Source organism: Hipposideros armiger, unplaced genomic scaffold (assembly GCF_001890085.2).
Source record: "Hipposideros armiger isolate ML-2016 unplaced genomic scaffold, ASM189008v1 scaffold_250, whole genome shotgun sequence".
NCBI lineage: Eukaryota > Metazoa > Chordata > Mammalia > Chiroptera > Hipposideridae > Hipposideros > Hipposideros armiger.
In genome coordinates, this window is record NW_017731600.1 from 233,145 (window position 1) to 251,665 (window position 18,521).

The 18,521-nt window shown below is 36.0% G+C and overlaps 1 protein-coding gene across 1 annotated transcript in view; it reads right to left on the minus strand.

Moving 5' to 3' along the window:
• IL1RAPL1 (interleukin 1 receptor accessory protein like 1) overlaps positions 1-18,521 on the minus strand; it is a 1,086,405-nt gene that overhangs the window by 3,479 nt on the left and 1,064,405 nt on the right. The window contains exon 8 of the mRNA XM_019655892.1: positions 11,547-11,690. Coding sequence (XP_019511437.1) covers positions 11,547-11,690 — 144 coding nt within the window. The remainder of the gene's footprint in view (positions 1-11,546; positions 11,691-18,521) is intronic.

Sequence of the window (18,521 nt, forward strand, 5' to 3'; positions counted from 1 at the left end):
ATATATATATAGTCATGGGGCGTGGGGTATAGTGTGGGTGTGGATTCAAGGGAATTGTAATAGATATGTATGATGTATGATATTGGGGGGAAGTGGGGTGGCGGATTGGGGGAGGGGGGTTGTCACTTCGAGGGATAAAAAGTGTAATTATTGCACTGTGTTGTACAGCTGAAACTAATTTAAAAAAATGTTTATTTCACAATAAAAAATAAAAAAAAACCCAAACAAGGGAATTGTAATAGATATGTATGATGTATGATATTGGGGGGAAGTGGGGTGGCGGATTGGGGGAGGGGGGCTGTCACTTCGAGGGATAAAAAGTGTAATTATTGCACTGTGTTGTACAGTTGAAATTAATTCTAAAAAATGTGTATTTCACAATAATAATAATTTTTTAAAAAAAGAAAGAGAAAACAAAAACCTACCCCCCCCAAAAAAAGAATAGAAAATTACAATATAAATGAATGAAACTTAGTTCTAAAATCTGTTTCTATCTTCATGCTGCCACTCTTTTTAACTGAAAATTCTTAAAATATTTGAGGATCACAATCATGATCACCTTTATCTTAATTTTTTGACATAAGCATCCCAAATTTCTCATTTGTTGTTTCTTAGAACAAGAAGTCATTTATCTTTTGTATAGTCTCTCATTCATCAGTTTTCTTTTCAGAATGTGATATCAGAATTCAAAATTCACCTCAGCTCTAAATACTGTCATTATGCTGTGTCTGTCAATATAATATCCTTAGTTCTCTTTTGTGCTTCCCTGATGATTGTCAGTATATTACTCTATTATTAGATCAAGTTGAATTGAAACACTCTTCAATTTCAGAACAAAATTAACTTTGTATTTAGCACAGAAAATTAAAAACCTGTGGGGTATAAAACATCAAAGATAGAGGAACATCCTTGACTGTTGCTCTGGGTAGCTTTCAGATACTCCTTTTGACTTCAGGGACACTAAAGCTCACTTCTGGAGATCCTTATGTATGTGTTCATTTTAGTAGTCTGATCATCTTGAGCCATCTAGAAGTCATCCTATGATTATAATTTGTTATGGTAAACTCAGGTATATAAGAAGCTAACAATTCTACTATTGAATCCTTGGAAGAAAACCTTTAGCTTTGGAAGTTTTTTTTTTTTTAAAGCAGTTTTCAGGTAAAAAAGTTTGGGGAAATAATAATCATCCCAAATGTGTCATATTTTGATATTTGGTATTTTCTTATTCTTCAGCCAAGATATATTTGTATACATAATTAAAAAATTCAATTTGCACCAAAAATAATTATATTTGCTATCGCATATCTATACACATGCCAGCAGTCTATAGTGGTACCATTTTCTTGATGTAAAAACTGAGTTAAGAAATCACAGAAAATAGCACATAATTAAGCTAGTATGTAACGCCAGTTATTATTTAATTGAAATGTCCATTCATTAGATATTTACATGCCATCCCTAAAAGATCTAAAATTTCCTTTACAATATTGGTCAGTAGCTTCCAGTATAGCAGAAGATGTACACAAGTCAACAGTCCATTTCTAGGGGATAAATGTGTTGTTAAGAGTAGTACAGGGGTCATGGGCCAAAGGGAGAGCTCCTTAAGCCAGACTGTAGATTGTAAAATGATTTCATGCATGTGCTGTTTTCTTTTTTGGAAGCTGTTCTCTTCCTGTATGGCACAAAGTTCTATAAACTGTTGAAGTTTGCCCAAATCTGGTACATGTGCTGCCTAGATCTTCATTCTTTGCCCTTCATCTTCCCTTGGCTTGAAAATATTTGAAAATTAGATCAATATGAACACCAATAAGATCAGAGTACTTATTATTCAGAAGAATGTAAACAACTGGTCCTCTAATACTTGTAAGTTCTAGCGGGATATCACTTTCGCTTACAGACACTCCCTGTTTCTGGTTCCCTTGCCTCTTCCATAGACGTCTCTCTTCCAACCCATAAATGCTGTCATTTCTCAATATATTTTCTATAGCTTGTTTCATTTTTCTCTCAGCCCACTTTCCCTTAAAAGTCTCCTTTCTTCCCATAACATCAACAATCACTTCTGTGTAGATGTCTCTGTAATTTAGATGTCCAATCCTGTTTTTTTTTCCTCATGAACTACCAACATGTTGTCTTCCACTTCTACTTATAACTTGGACCCCTTAATTTGAATGCTCAGCATGCACTTACATTCAACATGCTTACAAAATAACAAACTTCTCATCTCAAGCTCTGTTCTTCACCTTTTATTTCACTTTAATTTTAATAACATAACTATCCTACTTCTTTAGTCTCCAAACTTCATATGCATGTTCCATTTATCCCTTTCATTACCAACAATCTCATAGCCATTCACTGGTAAAAATCCTTTGGATTCTATTTCCAGCCTAGGTCAAGCTGTACTTATTTCTCGGTTGTGATATTTTAGTGGGTCTTCCTTCTCTGTTTCCTCCCCTTCTGGCCCATTCCAAATAGAATCACAGAATTTATCTTTCCAAACCTCATCACTGATTATGTTTATAGTATTTTGAAAAATATTTATGGCCATACGTACCAACAAACAAACAAACAAAGAGACCAGCAGCTAAATATGCAGCTTGTTTCCTTTGAATTTGGGTCTGATCTCTCTGAGCTGGAGGTGATCTCTTTTCCCATGTATTAGATCATATGATCACGTCTTATTTTTTTTCTTTGACTAAAAGATCCTTGACTCAGATATGTGACTAGGGCTTAGTAGATGCTCAAACATATCTGTTGATTAAATGAACGAATGGCCTGTCATTTGGATATCACATGACTTATATCTTATAGCTAGTGTAGAGATTTTCTTAAGACCTGAGACATTTCTTAGGAAAGGAGGCTTTGGTGGTACACACTCCATATTGCCTAGATGGACTCTGCAAGGAATTACTAGGAACTGTGGGGTTGGAGTTTAGCAAGGCTCCTTTAGAACAGGCTTGAACTGTAGTTTCTCACTGGGACTTAAGGGAAGGCCTTAGAGTCCCTCTACACGTCTCTGGAAAAGTGGTTTTCAGGCTTGAGCATAAATAACAACAATTTGGAAGGCTTGCTAAAATATAGACTCCTGGGGCCCACCTGTAGAGTTTTTCATTCAGTAGGGCTAGAAAAGGCCCTGAGAATTTGCATTTATAGCAAGCTCTTAGGTGATGCTGCTGCTGGTCCAGGGACCACACTTTGAGGAACTCTGCTTCAGAACAGGTATAAGCATCTAGAGGTCTCAAAGACACCAAAGAACTGCATTCAGCAGCCAGGCAATTAACCAGAGCACCACAAATCCTAAACAATGTAGCTTCAGCCCCATGATAATTGGTCCTTATACTTACAGGGCATGTGTTCTCAATATAATAGCTGAAAATCCACATTTTCATCAAAGAGCGGATAGATTCTTGTCCACAGTAATATATATATATATATACAGTGACCACATTAAGCTTAAAGGAACCTCAGGAATTGATGCTGTGGCCTCAGTAAGTTTTCCATCTCTTTATGTCATCTGGATGAATTTATATATAGCATTTAAGCTAATATCTCTCAGATAAAAAGAAGCTGCTCACATGCAGACTATCCTGATAGTAAATGGACTAAAAAGTGCCTTGCGAGCATCTGTATCAGCAAGCTCAAATCAATGAGCCACTTGATTGTTATCTAATTCCTCTCTTTCCCCAGAGTCTATGTCAGTGCAATAATGGGCTAGGCATTTATTTACCACCAGAAGCAAACTCCTGATTTGAAAGTTACCAGACTTCAAATACCATACCAGATACCATACTAAATTCAGCAACGTTTCCTGACTGAAAATATTATGAATTTTAAGGTGTCTTCTTTTTTCCCAATTACCAGCTGAATAGGAATCTTGGATAACATCCCTTAGATTTAAAAAAATACCTATAAAGGCATATATTCACTAATCTTAATGTGTATGAGCTTCATACAACTGGAGAAACTTTGAAAAACTGCCATCTTTATAACTATAGGAAAAAAGCCAAAATCATGTTAGACCTTTTAATGGGTAGGTCTGTGATCTTTTAAAGTCAACTTGACTTTATAAACAGCTTAAAAGTAATCCTAACAGGGTAGTACAAGAGTATATTTGTTATTCTTAACTTTATTTTCTAAATTTTGTCCTCTGTAATTTAAAATCTCAATTATAATTCTGTTCACTGCAGAGATGGAAAATAGCTGGTGTTCACATCCTTGATAATAATTTTCATAAACTCAAATATAGTTATTTACTCTTTCTATGACTTTCAAGAGATTCTGACTGCCACGTCCCGCAAAAAAAAAAAATAGGAGTGATGCCAGCAAGATGGCCAAATAAGACATGGCTTGGATGTGTTCTCTAATCCTTGTTCCAGAGCCAGTCCTGCTCACTCAGAGACACATCCAGACAACAGGCAGGAACCCTTGTAGGGAGCTGGTAGGAGCCACATGCATCCACACAACCAGGTAATAGGCCCGCTGACTAAGGACCCAACTGTGGACCCTGAAGTGAATACTTGTCCAAGTGCTAGCCCACCGACAAGATACTAGAATCAGTCCCATCCACCCAGGCACCAGACAGGATCCTTGCTTGCTTGAATCCCTGGTAACAAGCCTTCTTTCAATCCAGTATGACTGTGATTCCAGAGGCAATCCCATTGTTTTGGGGAACAGAGAGCAGAAGGAGTTTACCTGCTGAAATCAGTCTGTAAAGACTAGATAAGGTGCTTGCTCCTTCAAATGCACAGACACTAATGCAAGGGTACATGGATAAAGAAGAATCAGGCAAATATGACACCACCAAAGGAAACTAATAAAACTCTGGTAACCAACTCCATATAAATGGACACCTACAATTTGCCTGACAAATATTTCAAAATAATCATTTTACAGAAACCCAATGAAATAAAAAGAAAACCAGATAAATAATTTAACAAATGCAGGATAACAACGTATGAACAAAATGAAAAGTCTAAATAAATAAATAAAATAAGAAAGAACCACAATGACAGGACTAAAAAATTCAATAGATGGCTTCAGAAATAATCTTGGCCATGCCCCAAAAACAGAGAATTTGAAGACAGAGCACCTGAAATTAGAGGAATAAAAATCCAAAAAAATGAAGAAAGCCTATGTGAATTGTGGACACCATCAAGCGAACTAACATTCATATCATATGATTTTCAGGAAAACAAGAGAGAGAGAGGTAGCAGAGAGATTATTTAAAGAAATAAGAGCTGAAAAATCCCCAAATCTTAGGAGAGAGATGAACAACCATGTACAGGTAGCTCAAAGGACCCAAAGCAAGATCAAAGCAAAGAAGATTACAGTGAGACACTTTATAATCAAAATGCTAAAACTCAAACACAAAGAGAATTTTGAAAGCAGCAAGAGGAAAATGACTCATCACATATCAGGGAACCCCCACAAGGCTATCAGTGGACTTTTCTTTAAAAACCTTGCAAACCAGGAAGGAATGGGCTAAAACATTCAAAGTTGTAAAAGAAAAATAATCCAGTCAAGAATACTATACTCAGAAAAAGTGTCCTTCAGAAATGAGGGTGAGATAAAGACATTCCCAGGCAAACAAAAGCTAAGGGAGTTCATCACCACGAGACTGGCCTTATAGGAAATGCTAAAGGAAGTTCAAGTTAAAATGAAAGGACACTAAGTAACAACATGAAAACATATAAAAATATAAAACTCAATGTTAAAGGTAAACATATAGTCAAATCCAGAATACCCTAAGTGATGTGTAAATTACTTTTATCTCTAGTATAAACATTCAAAAATAATATTTAAAAACCTGTAGTTACAATAATTTATTAGTGAATACACAATATAAAAAGATGTAAAGTATGACAACAATAGCATAAAATGTGGGGAGAAGAAATTAAAAGTGTAGAGATTTTGTATGTAATTGAAGGTAAGTTGTACCAATCAATCCACGAGTTGCTTTGCTACTTGGAGTCAACTGGTCCAGGAAAATTTTCTTCTTTGATTGTCTGAATTAACTACTATATTTGTTTATAGAAAATATATTTGAAGGGGAAAAGAACTTTGGACTTTGGATAGTTAGGAAATAAAAATATGAATTTCAAATATCATTAATAAGAAATCTTAATGATGCAAAATATGGAACTGTGTATCAGGAATAAGAAAGTGGTTTTGAAAAATGATAAATAAATATTTTTCTCTTTGACATATGAGAGGATATTAGTCAATGCTCTTTAGGAAGACCGAGAAGCCAAAGGATCCATGGATTTTTTTAAAACAACAAAGCTTTTACGAAAATGTAGATTTAAGACTCCTTTGTGAGGATGAAGGTGGTAGCTATATTTGATCTGGGCTAGGAAAGAGATTTACTGAATATGAATGGCTTGAGTTTGACATTTGGTCTTTGGGAGATTTTAACCTTTAAACACCTATTGAATAGTTGTCAGATGTTATTGGTAGCTGGCTGGCTTTTTTTTATTCACAAATATTTATAAGTCACATACATGAAAATGACTTGTGACAGAGGCTATCATTCAGCAAATGGGTTACCAAAATGAGACTGCAGGAGAGCTCACCAATGAATTGTATTTTTCATCTTAGAAGGCAATTTTCTAGGTTTGCATGTGGCATATTATTAGCACAGAAACATGTCATCATTAAAATTAGCATTGATGCAGTTTAAATAAGAGAAATAAAAGTTTTTAAAAAATTAAGTCACATTTGTTTGTTTTTTTCTCAGATTTGCCTATATATGCTTTCTCACATTTCCAAGGTATAATTTTTCATTAAAAAACTCTGCAGAAAGAGATGATATATCATTGAATAAACAAACACTACCTATATGATCTTAATATTTTGATTTTATGATTATTGAATGCCATTGGTTTTAATATTTTTCATTTTTCATTTCAGTTCTTCCAAGGCAATGTCTGGCAACTGCATTCTAACATAAAGCTGTGTGAGTTTTCCACTTTGAAATTTTTACAGTATTGTTTTAGTTTACATGTTTTGTTATTGGGTACTTTTCTGGACTACTTCCATCCAGAGGGTCTCAAACACTGAAATGAGGCACTAATTTAAATATATATGGTACGATATACTGAAAGGAAACCAAAACGAAACAGTAGCTAAGCTTAAATCTTGACTGTCACTATTTTCTTTTACTCATTTGAGACTATTTTTCCTGATCTATAAAATAGCAGCTTTCTAAAGATGTCTAGGGTTAAATGAGTCTGCATCATACAGCAAAATGCTTGGCCCAAAGGAGATGTTCAGTAGATACTAATATCCTTCTCTTACATTCTTAAGAGGTCAGTGGGCAGCATAGGAGTTAGAAGTCTTAAGAGGGTAAGAGTTGGCAGAGTGGTATACAAGGAGCAGAGGATTAGGGATGAGAAACCTTGATTCCTACCAGTTAACGGCTTAAAACTGGACAAGCTGTATATCCAAAACAACTACAGGTCTCTCCTGGAACTCAAAAACACCTTCTAGATTGTTCACATGTATGCAAATTATCTAATCACTACCACCAAAACAAACAAACCAACAAACCAGAAACAAAACCCTATGAGATTTCTAAATGATTTACAGAAGTACTCGGTTTCACTGATGGACATGAGGACAATTCCTGAAACAATGAATAGTCATCTTGTAATTGAAGGAGAAAGAAAAAGAAATTCTGTGAGCTAAGATTGCACAGATACCAATGTGTTTCATATGCCTGAAATGGCACACATGTTCGTATTTTCCAAGGGTTGGGGGGTGGAGATGATAAAAGATTGCTCTAACTCATGTTGCCTAATACCTGTCATAACTCCCAAAGTAGAACTAGAGATCTCTCTTCATCTTGAAAATAGGAATCAGGTTAACAATTATAGTGTTCTCACAAGCTTTCTCTGCCATCATTAAAAGTTAGCATATAGTCAGAGGGATAACACATAGAGTCCTACCCTATAGTCAGAGGGATACAAACAAAAATAAAAACAAAACCACAACGGTTTGTACTCCGAGAAAAAATAAACGCATAAAGTAGAGCCACTTGTCTAGCACTAGCTCCTCCTTCCCAAAATGAAGTCTTTAGACTGTTCTTATAAATTACTCCCCAATGAAAATGTATGCAGTGCCTCACTGACATCTGCTGCATGGTCATCATGTATGAGAGCTACTGTTTGCTATTTTTTTCCTATTAATAGACTACCTATAATTTCACAACCTTGTTGTTCTCTAAATATTTGTTATATATTTTATTTGTAGAGTCAGTTCTAACATCTAGATATCTTTGCAAACTTTTGAAAGTACTAATTCTTTCCTTCATGACTTTGTCTTTGAGCCTTCCTTTCACAGAAATAAATAAATGAGATAAGGAATTTTGTATTCACAATGCTCTACACGTAGTAAGCATTCACTACTAAGTGCTCATTACTCAAAGTGAAAAGGGCCATAATCATAATGTGTCTACAGTGCCATTTTAGTAAAGATGGAGCAGAAAGTAACTAGACCTTGGGAAATCTTTATAAGTCAGGGGGGAAATATGAACTGTGTATGCAAGAGAGAAATACAAGAGACAGAAAGAAAGAAGGAAGGGAGGCGAAACAGGAAGGAAGGAAGGACTACGTTTAGACAAGCTTTTAAACAAAAATGGAAAGGAAACCCCAGGGAGAGGCATGGAGAAGCAAGGAGTCTGAGGTTGTTATGATAACTCTATTTTCTTTGTCATTATTCCAGCAAAAATGATGGGATACTGTGTGAGTATAGGTTTTGCTCTAGAGACAGTAGGTTGTCTTTATCAGGATGGTCAGCTAGTATTCAATTAGAATAAGGCAACACTGTAGAGGCAGCCACTACAAGCGCTTCAGTTGTCTTTATTTCTGATCAAAAGTAGATGCTTCATTAATTAGTATGGTGGATGTTAGAAATCAAGTTTCATTGCTAAAATTAATGGCTTTTTGCTAAGTATAATGAATCTTGGAAATGGACCCTCCCAAGGTGAAATCAATGCCAAATAGTCTCCCTCTCCCAGTCTGATACAACAGCTAAAATTGTTGAGATTTGGAGTCAGTTAGACCTGGGTTTAAATTCTGTCTTTCTGGTTGTGTGATACTTTGAGTATCAATAAAGTAGTCAACACAGCATTTGTTACATGATAAATATTCAATAAACGGTCAATGAATCTATTAGGATATCACCATAGCAAGATACTACTTCACATTATTAGCTGAGCATTTTTCCCCCTGTTCTTCACACTCTGCCTTTGCTTCCTTCCAAGAGTATTTGATGTATTCCCCTTTCAGAAGGAGGTAATAAGACGGTCAAGGTAAAAAAGACATTGCTCAGCTTTGACTTTCAAATTACATTTTTAACCCTCTTTGGGTGCAACTGATCTCACAGATTATTTTGAATTTCTGTTGATTTTTATACTGAATTTATGTAATACACATATATGTTTTTACTTTGTGGCAAATTAAAATTTCATTCTGAATAAATTATAAGCATGCTTATGTGTTATTTTCATTCATTTTCAATTTAAATAAATAAATGTCGTACATGCATCTAGTAGATGCATTGTGCCTGAACTCATAACTTTTGCATTGCGCCCGACAGAGGGTTAAAAGGCAAGTCAAGAATATGAAAAGCCTGGGGTCTCTTCTTAACAGTTATCTCTTCTTTGGAAGATGAAAGGACTTGAGGGAAAACTAGAAGGAATGGTGACTTGATGATGTCAGAGAAATTCTCCACTACTGTAAGAGAGAAGGTCATTTAATTTTTCAACCGTTACAGCATGTGTAGAAGGAAGGACCCCAGGGGGTGTGGCTAGGGTTCAGAGGTATCTAAAGCATCCAGAATCTTCTACCATTCAGAACACGACAAATAAAAACTGCACTGCAAATTGATAGTTGAGGTAAAATCATTCATGTCATACAGAACACAAAATAAACATATTCGAAACAGGGTTAATAGATAAAGTGGGACTTGTTTAGGAAATCTGCTTTTTCAAGTATTTTCTATTGTGCTCATTGTGCAAATGATAGCAGATATTTAGATTATACTGAGCATACTAGCTTTTTAAAAGGTTAAACCTAATAGAGATGTAGTATTCAATAAAATAACGGTTTTGGAAATAGACCTATTTTCAAATCCCATCTTGGCCAAGTACAGTAATACTGTTATCTTCCTCAGTAAGCCATTTAACCTCTGGGAGCCTCAGTTGCCTTATCAGTAAAATGAAGATTATAACATTGACCTCAGAATTTTTTGAGGCTTAGCAAGAATGATTTTGAGAATGCCTCGCACTTCGCTTGGTACCCATCATTCAACAACAGCTCTGACGTTGGCCATTTTTTCATCTCTTGGAAGCAGTAGCAAAACAAAACAAAATAATAACTTGTATGAACAGGCAAGAAAGTTAGGAATAAAGAACAAATGGGCAAATCAGCACTTAAAAATTAAAAACAAAACAAAACAAAAAAACCCACAACAAAAAAACCCAGTTTTGCTGCAGCACAGACTTAGCCCTAATGGGAAGGGGAGGTTAAACAGAGAGGAGTGTTAGGGATGCTGAATAAACAGCTCCTCTTCACAAATCTGACAACCTACAGTTCTACCTGTGGATTTATTCCAGAGGACCCTGGAAATGTGGTAACATGGGCAATTTCTTCATTTCCCTTAGTACCATTTAGTGCAAAACTGACAGTCAACAGAAAAAAAAGTTTATAAATATGATCAAGAAACCTTTGTCATCTGCACTATTTATTGTCTTCCTATATTGCAAGTTTATCTTATATGTGAATCACTTTCAAATGAGCAAAAAGGAAAAAAAATCTTAAGTCCTCTAATGGGTGCTTTAAGGAGCTCAATTTTTAGGACCCCAAATTTGTCTTAGGTTTTACACATATTCATGACTGACCAGAGGCAAATAATAATAACTGTTTCTATGAAAACATTATTTGCTTGTACAATTTCAGTAAACCTATTAGATGTATTATTATGAAAACAATGCGCTTGTGCACTTTTCCTATCTGTTGGTCCACACTTGGAATAAAAATTAGCTTGTCTAAATATAGCTAAATAAACAGGATTGAAAAGACTGCTGGATGAATTTGAAAATATTCAGTAGTTTATTATGACTTATCAGTTTAAACAACGAACACATTGAGATTCACCTCAAACTACTAGGCGAGGGAACACAATTAAAAGAGACACTCCTTACCTATAGAAAAGGAAAGCTGGACTGTCAGTACTGATTACAAGGGGAGAGAAAATGAATACACTGATAGCATTGCAATCAGCATTTATAATTCGCAAGTGCTGCTTGGAACAGGACTCTAAAAAGGGTAGGTGTTGCTTTACAATTTTCAAAGGCAAAGACCGACTGACTTCAAAGCATCACCCATATAGTGCCATATAAAAGATGAATTTACAAACCGAACACTGAAAGATTATAAGAGCTGCTGTCAATGGTTATGCAGGGAACTTTTCTTCCCCCTCAATAAAACAAAGACAGGAAACAAAAAAGACTATTCAGAAAGAACATTAAAAGAAGGAACTCATCTTACCTCCATCCAGCTCCTCAGCACCAAAATGATTCCTGTAGAAGAGCATGATTTCTATTTTGTAACACTTGTAGATGGTCACCAAACAAACAAGCAGCAAAAGGATCGCACCAAGCCCTCCAGCAAGTTCAACTGTGTACATCAGCTCTAGGGGGGAAAAATCACAAGAGAGAATTATACCATATTCACATTCAAAATCATAAATTCAACTCGATTTCACATTTTCATGGATGAGACCAGATGTGGGCAATGGATTAGCACAACCCCTTCCCTTTTTTGCATGAAAATTTGACCTTTTCCATAACTTTTTCGCTTTGTTTCCTTGGTAGCCACGAGAGGTGGTATGTGGTAACAGTTGCTAAGCAACATTGCTTATGGTAAAAATGAACCTATGTTGGTAGATGGCATTTGGACTGAGAACTATAAATACGTGATTGGAAACGATATTTGTGAACTTTCCTGAATGCAGTAACTCTTATATACAAGCATATCCCTCGTAGGAATCCTGCAAGTTATGCTTAAAGGGTTGATGAAAGAAATATTGGTTCCTGTTGCTATGAAACTTTTAAGTCCGGATGGCTTCTGAATTCACCCAGTGTGAATCTTTATCCTTCTCACTTGAGCTGTCACCTGGGGGTTGGGGCTAAGGGGAGGGGAGGGGTCTAACAGCACAGTGTTTGAAGGGCAGTGTAAACTGTTGCTTAGAGTGTTGGGTGGACCTCATAATCCATACTGTCTGCTGGCTTCTGCCAGGAGTAAGGACTCCTGTCCTACATCTTTCGAAATAAAGTGGGGCCAACGTGGCCTACCATAGTCTTGGAGGCTGAATGCTTACTTGGGTTTAAGGAGTAAGCTACTTAGTGGATGTCACACCAGACTATATTGGTATTATTTTCCTTTCACTAAGCTACTTCCAGTTTTTTCTTTTCCTTTGTTTCCCCTTTTACTAGGCGTGTTACTACATTTTATCCTAATAAGGGGTTTTCTTGTTCTTCGCTGTATATCAGTTCTCTTATTCCTATTAAAGATCCATGTTACATCAAAAAACTACCAGGCAATTTTGGGGATAAAATACTCACTGCTTTTTCCTCCTTTAGAACTCATGGACATTGTAACAAATTCAAGGCTACTGGTATTTATTTATTTTAACTTTTTTTTATTGGGGAACAATGTGTTTTTTCGGGGGATAATGTGTTTCTCCAGCACCCATCAGCTTCAAGTCAAGTTGTTGTCCTTCAATGTTAGCTGGGGAGGGCACACCTCAGGTCCAAGTCCAGTCACCATTTTCAATCTAGTTGCGGTGGGGCACAGCTCACTGGCCCATGTGGGAATCACACCAGCAACCCTGTTGCTTTGTAACCAACTGAGCCACCCGGCCGCTCCCAAGGCTACTGGTATTGAAACATTAAGCCAGAATGCACAGATTTTGAGACTCACTTTAACTAAGTGCCTGCATATGCATGTTGTCCTTGATCAAATAATCCAAATGTTGTGATTGATGGGTAGCCATTGCTCCCTGCAGTTGACGACTACCTTGAAAAGTACTAGTTTCCTTAATTACCATTACAGATAAATATTCCTGAAATTATGTCTCTAAAATAATGGTGCCTTTGATTCTGTAATTTAGACTCCACCAACGGATTATTTAATTTTGCAACACAGTCAATGCAGGCTTAGACTGAGAACTTTAAAATGATATATGATTTTGCATTGACAACTACTCTTGGGTTACAAGATCCTTCCTGAGACCTTGAAATGGGGTGAAATCATCTTGGGTGCAGTGCAGCATCAGTGATAAATAATCTGAAAAGCATGGCTATCATTTTCTCACAAGGACATTTTGTGTGTGTTTGCATGTGATGTCACTTTTCCTGTGATAATTGCAGAAAAAACCTTATACTTCTCATTATCTAGTCTTTCATTTTCTAATTCAACAGTTTAATAAAAAAAACCCACATATATAACAACTGGATAATCAAGTGTCTTTTCCCGCTCTTACTAAAATTAAAAGGGAAATAGAAGAAAATATAAAAAGTGATTGGACTTTATGAATTGAAGAATGAAACATAAAATGAGCTATTAAATCTTTTAGAGTCTAAGTCAATTAATATGAAGTGTGAAACACTAAAAAATGCCTCCAGGAAATTTTTAGATTTTGTATTTCTAAATATCAGACAGCTTTATCTGCTGACTCTTCTGAGAGGCTACACAAAATAGCACTACAAAAGTACCAGGGATGAAATGTAAAATGCTCTTCCGTATACTGTTTTCCCAATACTATGTGAACAGAAAGGATAAGTGGGTAGATAATCCAGCGGGGTGCATTGAGTCTTGTTCTCTCAGGATATGAGTTAAACTCCACTACACATAGAAGCCTGCATAAAACTCTAACTTATGCCCACAGGTTAATTTATACACCAGAAAACTCTGATATGATTTTTCTATACATGATGGGAAAGATAAGCATTTGCGCTATGGCTTCTTCTAAGATTCATTCTGTTTTCTGACGTAATGTGTTAAACACTTGGAATTTATAACTCTAACATTTCTTGCATGAAAAAAGAAATGGAAAAATAATGGAGAATGCTTAACTTCCATTCCCAAACACTGCTAAGTGGAAGTGTCCAATAGAATTACTGTATCAGAAAACTGATAGGGCAGTTTCTAAAGTTAAATATGAAGCTACCCTGTCAGTAGCAATTACATTCCTAAGTATTTACCCAAAGGAAATGCCAGCAGATGTCCACAGGAAAACCTGTAGAAGAATGTCCAGAGTATAGTTTTATTCATAGTAGCCACAACTGGAAACAACCCAAATCCTCATTAACAGGCGATAATGAATGAACAGTTCATTCATATGCTATGAGCAGAATATACTCATTCGTAAAAAAGAATAAACTACTGATATATGCAACATGTGTGATTCTCACAAAAATTATGTTAGGTGAAGGAAGCCAGACACAAAGTAATATTTGTGGTACAATTCTATTTAAATGACGTCCAATAACAAGCCAAAATAAACCATAAAGAAAGCACAAAATGAATGCTTTGCGGATGGGTGATGGGAAAATTTACTGGAAAGAGGCAGGAGGAAACTTTCTGGGGTAAAAGAAATATTCTGTATCTTTTTTTCAGGTGTGGATACACAAGTATATGCATTTGTCAAAACTCATTGAGCTCAACACTTAAGGTTTTATGCATTTCATCTTATGTTAATCATACTTCAATTCTTTAAAAAATTGATTCTTTAAAAAAGGGCCATTATAAGTTCTAACTCAAGGCCTATGTGGGGAGAAGCTGTGAAGAAAGCTGGGAGTCAGGGCAGCTGCTCTGCTGTAGATAACTGCCCAGGCAGGGGATGGTTCTTCTGTGATGCCCCCAAGGACACCCTTCAATTCTGGAGGCGTGGCATTGGGTCTGGGCACTTAGCATGCCTTACACACCCATATTAAGTCTAATAGCTCTTGCAAGAATAAAAACCTGTGCCTGAAACATAATCCTATCAATCTAATTAGTGGAATTCTCATTTTCTTCACATGGTATGTATAATACTGGTCTCTACACTTTTTAAAAAGTTAAAAAAATTGAATATGTAGAGAAGTTAGACCAAAATTATATAAGAGTAAGTCCTTTGTATTTTTAGAGAAGAAATTCCCCAAAAATGGATTATTCCCATTTCCAGATGTCATGAGCCAGTCAAAAATTTTTATACACTATCTTGAAATACTCTATTCACCAGGCTTATCAATAGTATTGTCTGAAATGTAATGAGAAAAAGAGAGCAGGGTTCTGTAGCTTAGCGATGACCAAGTGGTCATGTGTCAAAGGAATACCTCCTTTATGGTACAAACATATGAAAAGTTATATATACCTAGAGTAAGGGCGATAAGCACAAATAAGTCTTCGGAGTCATATGATAGTCATTTACTAATAATAGGAATACCAAAAGCTGATCCAAAGAAACAGCATTTGCACGGAGCTAATTGATCCTGAGATCCCGAGAGTGGCTCAGATTTCCCCCAGATACTTCTGTAGTCTCACAGCATGTTCTTACAATGTCCTTGGAAGTCAGAAAAGAAATGTGTCGTTTCCTTCAGTACACACAGCAGTGTCTGCTCCTCAGTTACAACATTATTTTTATGCAAGAGTAATTTCTATGCCTTCATTTTATAAATACATGCAGGTTAAAATTTTTCCATTTGATTTAAATTATTCACATTGCTTTATATAGCATGTGTAAACTCTCCCGAAGAAAATGGTGTATTAGATTTGGTTTCCACATTTCTTTTGCTCCAAGCTGGACACATTCATTAATATGAGTGCTACCCATTATTGCTTATACACGGGGTCAGGACAAAATTACTAGGGGTCAAATTCTGTTACAGTTAAAAGAAATGATTTGGGCCCTCTGCTGTATTTTATCTTTACATTACAATGTGAACAGTATTGCCCCAGGAAATGTCATTTTCCCTTTGAAATGAAATCTGCTTTGCAGCTCAACTTCCAGTTGCCAGGAGTGGCAGCATTTAAAAAATAAAAAGATTCTATTTCAGCACAATTCAACATCAGAGGATGGAAAGAGAAAGTGCAGACCTTTGAAAATCTGTTTAGCCTTTGCATTATTTTGTTAAAATGATAGACTTTGCCCCCTTTAAGGGACTGAGCCCGAATACTGAGAATTGTAAAGCAAAATCACTAGGCCATACCTAAGGGAAGCTGGCATTTGGTTAAACACAACAAATGAACAAGTGCCAAAGAGTTACATTTAAGGGCACCAGCAGTCATTTAGTTACAGGCAATTAACAATAGTCCTTGGAAAGCTCCAGTATGGGCTAAGGGAAAACACATTGATTATTGCTGCAGTAGTAGACTGCTTTGGGAATAAATTGCTTCAATTTGAAACTAGATTTGCTACAAGCATTTTGAGCAATGACTACAATTTTTTCTTATCAAGACAGTTGGACCAAGCAGCCCTTTAAAAGAAACAGCTAATTAAAATAAAGCGCATGCCATCTCTTAGTATATTGGATTACATTGCAAATAATAAATGCATTTGGTGTACACTAATCTTGCTGCAATTACCTAGTATAGTTTGGGATCCTATTTATTTTATTGGCTCGTACCTGGCGTTATTGTGTGCAAACTTTTTCTGAGCGGTATCTCTGAAGAGGTAAAGATGTGAACACAGTTAAATCAAAGCGTATATGTATTTTTTAACTCCTCACTTGGAGTTTTCATGTTGCATCTCTCTCTCTCTCTCTCTCTCTCTCTCTCTCTCTCTCTCTTTCTCTCTCTCTCTCAAAAAAATATTTTTTTTCTTGTTTGAAGTATAACTGAAAATTTTAGGTGGCTTATTTTTATATAGTTCGTCCTAAAATTGCCTCATTCATTTTATAAAGTCCTTTGAAAGGCTCTGCTCTGATTTATATGCAGTAAAATGCAAGTTTGTGGGGGAAATGCATGATAGACAATATAATGATCCCAGTTTATTCATTAGCTTCACCAAGTACATTTCTTCTTCTCTCATTGTGTTATAAAGAGCTAAACTTTACAAGGATTTATCCATCCACATAAATTCATATGCATATTTATTTCTCTGGAGCAGTATAACTTATTTGTTCCTGGCAGGAGGATAATTATGCTCAGCCTACAAAGATATTCAACTCAATTCTACAATACATCAATGCAATTTAGAAGCAGTTAAATTTTTTTTGGTAACACATTAAGAAGCGGAATTGCTATTCACATAATAGCAAGAAACTGTTTTGGGAAGGCACAGACTAGTATGTAAAGAGAGCAGTTTTGTTCTTGCATAGTGCTTTTTGGAACAAGGCAGGGTCTACCAAATAATAATAATAATAATAATAATAATAATAATAATGGTCTCTGAATGTAGCAGTTTGGTCTGTGAACTAAACCAAATATTTGAGCAAACTATTACTGTCAAAATAGTACACTTTGCCATTTTGGAAAGAAGATTTTAGCCAAAGTACCAAATTAACTTTAACTTACTGCCAATCAAGAATGCAAATATGGTCATTAGCTAGGACCCACCATTAGGGCCTAGTTAGACTAAGCTCCTATGAGCCCGTGGAACTGAATTTTTACACTTTAATAAACTATTAAAAATGAAAAATAAAATGACTAGAGGGAAAAAAAAAGCATCATTCTTTATAGTTTGCTAGAGTCCACCCATGGAATACACTTTTACTTTCCCAACCAGACAGGAAGGGTGTTACACTTTGTTTTGTTTTGTTTCCTATGAAGTAGAGAATATTCATAAGTGGTATGTATTAAAAGGCAAGTTCAAATGACAGAAATTGAATAAAATATGAATCCATGAGTTTATATTAATCATAAATAAATATTAAGGAAAGCTCTCCCTTAGAGCAGAATGTCAATTGGTAAATATATAAGGGATGACAGAGGTGGGAGTCACCACTTTTCCACCATCCTAATACTTAATTCAGGCAAGAATTATCAACAGAGGTTATAACTATTGAATGAAAGACTGATGAGGTAGGATATTCACACCATCTTAAAGTACCTCCCCACTAAGTATTTATTAATAATTAAGGGGGAAATGAACACCATCTTAAGGAAGTGACCAAAATTAATATCACCAGTAATGGGACAAATTGACATCATATACTGTGGCAGAGGGCCCTAGACAAAGGCTTTTCTGGACCACATGGCCACCAAAACTTATGCGTTTAACATTTCCTAATTCCTACCTCACCCGGGAGCCAGTCAGGAAATAACACAATGCCACATGTCCTAATAAGGAATCCTAGCTGCCAACCCGGAAACCTCAGGGTATATAACTCAGACTCCTGTCCGGATCGGGGCTCAGCCTCTGGATGTGAATCCGCTGAGCTGGGGCTAGCATCAATAAACGTTGCTTCTGGCCCTGAGCCTTGGTGTCCTGTCTCTCCGTCCGAGTATCCTGCAACAATACCTCCTGATGTGATGCATTAA